Source organism: Clarias gariepinus, chromosome 25, assembly GCF_024256425.1.
Source record: "Clarias gariepinus isolate MV-2021 ecotype Netherlands chromosome 25, CGAR_prim_01v2, whole genome shotgun sequence".
Classification (NCBI taxonomy): Eukaryota; Metazoa; Chordata; class Actinopteri; order Siluriformes; family Clariidae; genus Clarias; species Clarias gariepinus.
In genome coordinates, this window is record NC_071124.1 from 25077501 (window position 1) to 25087500 (window position 10000).

A 10000-nucleotide genomic window follows, 5' to 3' on the forward strand; every position below is an offset into this window, starting at 1 on the left:
CCTCTCTGAGCAGTGAGAAGTGAGGCTCGTGACTCGTCAGACCCAACATTATCTACAGAGAGGAGGGGGAGAGGGGGGGATTCAATTACAGTGAAACCTCGGATTACGAGTAACGCGGTTTGCGAGTCTTCCGCAAGATGAGCTAAGATTTGAATAAATTTTGACTTGGAAAACAAACAAGTTTTGGTTTACGAGTACCGAGTATCACGTATCACGCATGAGCTTCTTGTTTTGACGCTAAGTGTCATGTGATCACAACTGAGCCAATGTTTTTTCTCTCTCTTGCGCTGCAGAATTGTGGGTAACCGTCTCCCCTGCTGGGTCTTAGTGCATGTCTCTCACTGGTATAATCAACATTCGTGCACGTGTGTACTGTTTACTATAACACGTGTGTGTGAAACATATTTTATTTTGTGTTTGTAAGCGCATGTGTACAGCGCGCATGCACTGTTTCTTATATAAGGTGTGCACGCGTGTGTAAAGCAAAAGAAAATCACATTACAGAGGTTAAAGATCCATTTTCTCACTCTCTGTTTCAGGCTGTGTGAGCCAATGTGTGCGCGCACGCGGAATTTGACACCATGCCGGTTCACACACACACTCTCTTGTCTTAAGTGTGCGTGTGTGAAGCACCCCCCTTTTTGCTTCACACACACACACACACACACACACTCTTTTTGCCCTACACAGAAACTCTTTGCCTTTTTTTAAAGGTAAAGTCCAGGTTAATTTGTTTTATTTTTACTTTATATGTTGTGTTAATTATTTTTATGTATTTATTTTTTTGGGCTGTGGAACGAATAATTTAAGGTTCCATTATTTCTTATGGGAAAATTTTATTTGGTTTACGAGTGTTTTTTACGAGCCCACTTCCGGAACAAATTATGCTTGTAATCCAAGGCTCCACTGTACTGACAAAAATACAAACATTCTTTCTATCTCTCTGAGCACACACACACACACACACACACACACACACACACACACCAGATCAGCGTCCAGGCCGTACAGACAGTGCCGTGTGTTTGGGTCATGACCCGATGTGGCGATCTCAGAGCGGATGAACTCCATAATCTTGTGCTCTCCCTCTCCTGGAGTCTGTAAGGTTTATTTTACACACACACACACACACACACACATACACACAGGGAGGGAAAAAAATAAGCACAGATTATACACAAACTTTTCAGTAAAATGTACTTAATCTACACACATTAACATTTACTTAAGTTACAGATTTTGAGTTGCACATCGAAATGTAAAAATATGACTGCCTATAAATAATGGCACCTTAGAACCTAAAATTAACCTTTTATCTTGATTATTCTTATTAGGACTCGTTGCGCTGCATACAGCACTTTAATTCAACAACTGCAAACTGACTGTTTTATTTTAATTAATGATGATTTGATCTGAACCGTGAGTTCCGTGATCCGTGGCACGTCTGGTGATTTGGGACACAGCCCATGTGTAAGTGTAGAAACAAAACTTTTTATTGTTGTTCTTTCAATCTATGCGTTCTCATTCGTGATGAATATATGTGTCACTGTATACACTCTGTGTGTGTGTTTATCATTATAACTATAGAGTTGTTTAGGATGGAGGCCTAAGCAGAAGCCAATTGTCATGAAAACCTGGATGGTCTGAAGGTCTCACCATCGCTAAAGTGGAGATTATAATATAATATAGTGTGCTAGATTTGACATTACTAATATTTATGGACGTAAAGTGATTTGGGCATGGCCATGTGTGTGTGTGTGCGAGTGTGTGTGTGTGTGTGTGTGTGCGCGAGACCTCGTGACCAGACAGGTAGACTCTCACTCCCTGCCACATTCGGTCTGTGGAGAGCTTCTGCTGTACAAAGTATTTTAGCTGCTCTTGAAGCCGGACCATGAACTCCGTACCTGCAGAGAAAATCTAATTAATAAATTTCAGAGAGGATGAAACTCCAGAACATTTATTTCTTTAATTGATTGATTGATTAATTAATTTTTAAATTTTATTTAATGACAATACATTTATGGTCAAAATAAATATTCATGTAATTTTAGCAAATTTTAAACATTTCTTGACAAAAGCATGATTGGCTAGGTAAGAAACAGTGCATCAATTAAAAATAAAATACATATACAAGTGAAATAATAAATATAACCATATGCAATGTTATTTACATAACTTTCTAAGGATGATATAATTAAATGACAAAGCGTAGAATTTACAGGATATAGTTTAAACTAATTTACGACCTTTACGTTATAATTATAAAATAATTATTCTAAACACTACTTGAGCACTTCATTAACGATAATTTAACACAGCTATTTATTTTTACTATTACCACTATTATTATTATTATCATTATGTAAAAAGAAACAGTACAAACATTTTCCTGTTATCTTATTAAGTACAACAGTGCATTAAAAAAAGAACAATGTGTAAAATTTGAGAGACGAACCAGGCGTGATGCAGTTGGAGTCGAATCGAGCCTCAGTGGGTAAAACCTCACCCTTCTCCAGGGCCTTCTTTATCTTCTCCTCTGCTTCCTTTGCTGATCTAAAAGAAAAAGAGCAACATGTGACCCACTGTGACCTTTAGTCAGGTCAGCCAGAGTGACCTACAGTGACCCACAGTGACCCACCGCGCTCATAATGGATAAATGATCTTACATAAGCCGTACCCCAAATCTCTCCCTACTCCCTAACTAGGACCACTCGTTTATCACGGTACATACCCCCCTCGTGCCATATCTATTCTGGTTGGGATTGAACCAGAATTCCTCTGACTAGCTGACCAGCGCTGGATGTTGAGAATTCAGAATGTGACATGTCACATGTAACCTCCTTTTAAGCCGTAATGTCATATTCTAAACTAAACTTTATCCCTAATAAGGTGTTTATTTATAGTTTAAAAAAAACAACCCTGAATAAGGGGAATGTTAGCCAAGTGCTAGTCCTAAAGCTAGCAAGAGGTAAATAAATAAATAAATAAATTATATATATTACATATATATTTTTTTTATCACTCTGAAATCCACCTGTAAAAACTTAGGGACCCCGATCTTCCCGAGAAAAATAACAAAAATCGAATAATCTGTAAATTAATCTGTGACCCTCTGTGACCCACAGTGACCCGCAGGGGGTCATTGTACCCAGGTATCATAAAATGCCATAGATACACCAAAAAATTTTGCCCCTATCCGTAGCCCCATGATGTGAATCCCTTGGGTCACCCTGATACACACACACACGCCTTATCACATCCGCGGCTCATCACGATTCATGAATTCTCATTAAAATCGTGGAAATGGACACTGGACCCAATCTGTATCCTGTACCTGAATCTCCTGCCACGCTGCTGGTTCATTTTGGCCCTGGGTGCGACGCCGTCCACGGCCATGAAGAACACCTTCCTGGGCTTGATGATGCGAAAGAGCACTTCAAGGTAGTGGAAGATGTCAGCGAAGATCTTCTCCTCTGTGATACGGAAGTGCACGTCCTCATCATTGGGGTGTGAGCACTGGTGGATGATCCCGTTCATGTCCAGGTACAGATTATCAAACTCTGGAATCTGTGAAAGGGGAAAAAGGTTTTATATCTGAAAAACCACAGAGCTGGACCAGTCTCCACAAGACACACTGTAAAAGACTGGAAACGTTTAGCATCAGATTATCCGAGGACTGGACTGTGCCAAAATCTTTCGTTCAGAAAGAAGCTTCAGGCGCTTTAGGAACACATTTGATATTCAAATCATAAACAAGACTTCTGCCTTTCTGAAACTTTTAAGAGCCAAACTGAGTGGAGTGTGAGAACCGTGTGCTTCCTATCTGTCGGTTCTCGAGCTGCTCCATGGAAAGTTCTATCTGCCCTCTTCCACATACACGAGCTCAATGAAGCCGGTGATTGGCTAGTGGAGCTGTGATTGACAGGAAGAGTAGCATAGGCCCCTCCCACAAGAGGACGCCACCAAACTAGTTGTTTACCTAATAAATTCTCAGTTTAAAATGGAAGTGTTAAAATCAAAAACAATAAAGAGTCCAAACACACAATGTGCCTAGAGATACCTGATTAAATGTGTACATTTGAGATTAAACAATATTTAATCCATTAAATCACATTTCATTAAAATATATTCATTTAATTTAGCTTTTTTTTAATGAATGAATAACTATGAAGCTAAAACTACAGTTTATTGCTGACAAACTAGCGCTCAAACCGATAAATGATCTCTTATATGAGCCGTATCCCAAATCTCTCCCTACTCCCTAACTTGGACCACTCGTTAATCACGGTACTTAACCCCTCGCGCCCTATCTAGTGCACTACAAGTGTACTTGTGTTGTACACTTTGAGATTGAACCAGAATTCCTCAGCGTTGACTAGCTGACCAGCTAAAGCGCTGTATGTTGAGAATTCAGAACGTGACACGTCACATTTAACCTCCTTTTAACCTGTAATGTCATATTCTAAACTAAACTTGAACTCTAATAACGTGCTTATGTATATATATATTAAAAAAAAAACTGAATGAGGGGAATGTTAGCCGGGTGCTAGTCCTAAAGCTAACAAGCGGTAAAACACAAACCTGGTGCTCTTTCACAACTTCACTCAGACACGGATATCGCTCTGAAATCCATCGGTAAAACTTAGGGACCCCCATCTTCCCGAGAAAAACAACAAAAATCTAATAATCGGAAAATAAATCTCTGAGACGGAGGTGAAGAGCTGCATAAACTTTGATAGCTAGCCTGGTGTTACTGTGTTGGGTTGCAGCTAGCAGGTTACGCTTCAGGTTGTTTTCCGACTCGTTTTCTGATACGCTACGCCTTCCCGCGCTTGGATTGGATAGAACAATGAGCTACATGCACAACCATTGGCTCTTAGCGTGTAGTGTCCAATCACTGCACAGGAGGCGGGAATTAACGAAAACGGGTAGTACAAAAAAAAAACTAGCAGTAAAGGTTGTTGTCCGACCAGTGATAATGTCCGTTCGGAATCTCTGATCTAATGATAAAAAACAAAAGAGTTTTTTTTTTCTAATTAATGATTAAATTAATTAATACATATACAAACTACATAGATTATATTTGTTCTTTAAACATATCTTTTTCTTTTTTTACATTTTTAATTTTTGCAATGTAAGTATTTTAAAACATTGTGCAACCGATAATTCTTCCGGGTTGAACAGGACCCAGTTTCTGTGTAATGTTAATAATCTGTTTCAGTTTGTGTTGTTTTGTGTCACAGAATAAATCCAGTAACTCGAAAATATGCAAATAAATATGCAGATATTTTTTATTAATTTGTTTATTTGTTAAAAAAACAACAACTTTGAAACAATAATATTTACTATAAATATTCAGCCTGTTATAGTGCAGTCTGGGTTTCAAGGTAATTACAACAACATAATGATTGAATTATTAATACAAACAGTGCAGGATGTGTGTAATTAGCATTTACTTTTAATTAAAAGATTACTGTGCTGGTTTGCATATTAAATACTTACTTTTCATAAATAATAAATGTGTTATACTGGTTTACTTTCCTATGTGAAAAGTCTTTCTGATGAGAAAAAGAGAGAGAGAGAGAGAGACTGTAGTAAAGAACACAGAGGAGAGATAAACTGATGAGTGTTTAAGAGAAACTCTTAGTTTGGAGGCTGTTTTAAGTCCCAAGCTCAGCAAAAAAGGATTACACAGCGTCATGTCATCCTGAGACACTTGGAGGAAGTGTGTGTGTGTTTGTGTGTGTGTGTGTGTGTGTGTGTGTGTGTGTGTGTGTGTGTGTGCAGTAAAAATCTTTTATTTTTTCAAAACAAATCCATGATCCTACACCTCCAGGGCGAGCTCATAGCTGTAGGAGTGTAAAAAACTGTTATTTTACTGGTAAGATGCACCATATTGATGTCAATATAACTTTGTAAGGTCAATATTACATACACAGTGTGAGGTCAGATTGAACTGTGACACACATTTACCACATCAGCAGGGAATTTCAGGAGGTTTCTGGTATGTTCTGTTCCCCAGCGAGCCGGCGGGGTAGTGAATAAGAGAGCCTAAAACACCTGGGAAATACAAAGAAAGTGATATTATGTACATGTTTATTTAGTAAAGATATCATTAGCACAAAACTAGGCTATGAAGTGGAACTGTAACTCTTCTGTCCAGCCAGCAGATGGCGAGAGCTTCTCTATCAACCATCACTGAGTAATTTTCATTTCTTTTTTTTTCCACCTTTATTCATTCATCCATGTTTCATTCAGCTTGTCCTGCCTGGGGTCACTGGGGGTTTAGAGTCTCTACAACAGGGAACTGGGGAACAATGTGGGGTTCACATGGGATGGGGCGCTGCATCCACACTGGTTCCCATTTCTTTGACACTTCAGGTCAGTCTCACAGGTGTGGAAGGAAACTAGACAGACGCCTGGAGGACGAAACGGTTGATACGCTCCTCAAGATCAGACATACAGGACTTAATCAGACACTCCACATAATACACAAACATCTGACTGACAGGTGCATCACCTACCGCTCACTACACTAGGGAGCTTCGCTGGAGTGGATTTAACACTTTTATTATACATTTGTTATTTTTGTTTTATTTTTAATTATTATTTTTAACAACTTTTGTTTGTTTGTTTGGTTTTGGATTTTCTGTCTGCCTCTCGCTCCGGTTTCATTTGTGGCTGTTATGAGAAAAGAATGTTTTTCTACCTCTTCATTTTATACATTTTATACATTTACATTACATTTACATACATACATTACACAGTATTTATACTATAACACACTGTAAAGCATATTTTAAATGTTTCACTGGTAATGCATGAGGTGAAGAAGTGCACACCGCAGCTAATCTGTAACCTGTCATTAGTGGTTTTACTGAGAAAATCGTCCCTCACCTCCGGCCTGAATCTCTGAAGTTCACAGGAATCACAGAACAGGAAAGAAAAGAAGAAGAACAGAGAGAGCCGTTAATGCCATAGCATGCAGTAACACTGATCACACCAAATCCATTAGTTAACAACAAAATAAAAAGGTTCACAAAGTTCATAATAAATATACTTTCATATAAAAAGAGTGGCTTAGTGCATAGGGTGCCAATATTTATCCCAATATTTTACTAAAAAATAAAGCTCTATAATGCTCCTGAGTAAGGGGCCGAGATGGTGGAGTTAAATGGATGTATATTTCGAGGGCTGAAAGCTATTTTCATGCGAAACCCAGGTGCCGACATCAGGGTTTTTGAAATCTGGTCCGTTATCTAAAATCTAGCTTTTCTTTAGGAGCACGTAAATATTCTTCTGTTGTGGTTATTACATGGAGTAATATGTTAATGTGTAGATAAAGAGAGCTGAGGGGGCGGAGTTATGTGGGTGTACAGATTAGAGAGGGGGAGGGGGGGTGCATGGTGGTTAACGCGGATGATTGCAGATCAGGAGGCCCTCGGTTCGGGCCCTGGGGCCGCCAGGCTGCCACCGTTGGACCCTGAATCACAGCCCTTCACCCCCAAAGTGCTGAGACATGATCGGGTGTCGAGCTGCAGCCCGACCCTGTTGGGGTGTACCCGTTGCCGGATGGCACGTAAACAGACCCTTTCCTTTTTTCATAGATAAGAGAGACGAGGGGCGGAGTTAGGTGGATGTATACATAAGAGAAATGAGAGGGCGGAGTTAAATACACAGCTGTAAAGAGTTAAGCAGCAATGTTAAATAGATATGGCTAAAAGGGTGGAGTTAAGTTGATAGGTATAGAGAGTTAAGGGGTGGGGCTAGATGGTTAACGAGACAATTAAGGGGGCGGAGTCAGTGAGCTTTTCATACCAGGTCTTTTCCACAGCATGAAGTTGAGCAGGAAAAACGTGATAAAGGCCGAAACTCCCACGATTACAGACACTGTGGGCACGTCTGAAACATACACACACACACACACACACACACACACACACACACACACACACACACAGAGAAAAGTACTTTTAGCAAACACATGCAAAACTACAAAGCAACATGTACAGAGCTTAAGTAAACACCAGCTTTGTAGTTGAGTTAAACACCCAGACACACCAGTGCAGTTTTCCAGAACACACACTCACGTCTCCGCTTTCAGCAGCTACTCAACGCCTGCATGTGTAAATGTAACCCTTAGAGAAATTAATTAACTAAAGCATTTCAGATAAACAGCTATGAATCCAATTAAACCTGATTAGAAGCCTGTTATTCGACACCACATGTAGAAACATCTGGAGTTCTGACTCGCGCTCGCGTGTGTTTAAGCTGATCTGGGATCAGATGTGAATTTCATCTCTGCGAGCAGCTTCTTACCTGAGGATGTGTGTGTGTCGTTATGTTTCCCCTGTGAGTTACCGAGTCGCATGGTGCTGATGGTGCTGATGGTGTTGGCGGTGTTGATGGTGCTGATGGTGTTGATGGTGCTGACGGTGTTGTCGGTGTTGTCTCCTGGCTCACTCGCCCAGCCTGCACACAGAATAAACACCAGCATGAACATGAAGGCGTATCAGGTTACTGATCCTCTCCTTAGAGGAACATCACAGGAACCCTTTCTGATAAACCCACTGACTCTGAGAAACCACAGAGGGCTGCTTTATGACATTAAGCTCATACAAACAAAAGTATGTGCACCCCTCTAAAAATTAAAGACCAATCTTTCAAACTTTGTGGTGTGTGAATGAATTTTCTACATGTGATGATAAATTAATAATAAACTTTATTTATACATTATGGCACCTTTCATACCAGCAAAAAGAATTAAACATGAAACTGTAAAACTGGGAGAAATAATAATGAAATAAACAAACAAACAAAAATAATAATTACAAATATTTAAGAAAAACAACAATGTATTGTCCTGTATGTAATAAACTGGAACTACTGTATAATAAACAAATAATGTAAAAGTAATGTGAAAGAAACATGACGTTAAATATAGTGCTCGCAAATGAAAGGGAATAAAGTTACATCTGCTTCTGCATTACTGAGGATCAAATACTCTTTAATTAATTTGAATATTTTTAGCCTATAATCACAGAAGTATTGCAGTTATATAACTTTAAAATGATTTAATGAGTTGGAGACACAACAGTTACAGTCAACAACAGTGAGGAAACCCAGAGTGTCACTTTAATACTGAACAGTTTCTCCTTCTCATCTGAACTACTTTTACTTTCTGTTTCTCTCTCTCTCACACACACACACACACACACACACACACTTTTTTTAAACTTTGAATAAAATGAATATTTAAAACTGAGTAAATAAAACAATTAAGAAGCCACTTGTGGGAAAAATGTTAAAGGAGCGTCAGAATTAAAAAGTACAAATCTCCTGTACACCACATGGCTTACCAAAATATACAGTTCTTGCAAAAACTTTCTACTTGTAAACATATCTTCCAACATCAATTCTGAAAGAGGAGTATACTATTAATAATGTACATTTATAAAAAAAAAAAAAAACCTTAGTAATGATAAAGATTAAATTCATTTCTTCTCCTCATTCTTGTAGTCTAAGAAACCAAAAAGGACGTTTTCGTTTAGAAGGAAAACAAAACTCATGAAATAAACTTTAAATAAAAAGAAGAACATCTGAGCAAATATACTTTATATAGATAAAGAGAGACGTGTGATGGTTACAGGAGCAGAGGAGCAGAGGATAATGTTCATACAGTCATGTAAAATAGATTTCTCTCATTATGTTAGTTAGAAACACACACACACACACACACACACACACACACACACCTGTGCAGCTGGTAGTTAATCTCATAATGAACAGAAGGTAAAGTCAGAGTTACAGCCTGGTTTCTTTCTTTTCTTTTCTTTTCTCACCTATAAGAGGAAAACTGGCTGATAAATGGAAGAGGAAGAGCAGCACCATCATCATCATCATCGTTACCATCATCATCATTATCATCATCCTCATCATCCTCACCAGATCAGAGTTTATCCTCTCTCTCTCTCTCTCAGTAATCCGGTTTAATCTCAGG

The 10000-nt window shown here is 38.8% G+C and overlaps 1 protein-coding gene across 2 annotated transcripts in view; it reads right to left on the minus strand.

Annotated features, from left to right (window-relative positions):
* The window catches only part of xrn1 (5'-3' exoribonuclease 1), a 24506-nt gene extending 19713 nt beyond the window's left edge, over positions 1-4793 (minus strand). For both annotated transcript variants that reach the window (XM_053486612.1, XM_053486611.1), the window contains exons 1-6: positions 4582-4793; positions 3335-3567; positions 2456-2553; positions 1795-1904; positions 988-1098; positions 1-52 (exon numbers count right to left, since the gene is read on the minus strand). The exon at positions 1-52 is cut by the window's left edge and continues 34 nt beyond it. In XM_053486612.1, coding sequence (XP_053342587.1) covers positions 1-52; positions 988-1098; positions 1795-1904; positions 2456-2553; positions 3335-3567; positions 4582-4656 — 679 coding nt within the window. In that variant the 5' untranslated portion in view covers positions 4657-4793. The remainder of the gene's footprint in view (positions 53-987; positions 1099-1794; positions 1905-2455; positions 2554-3334; positions 3568-4581) is intronic.
* Positions 4794-10000: the final 5207 nt, after the last annotated feature.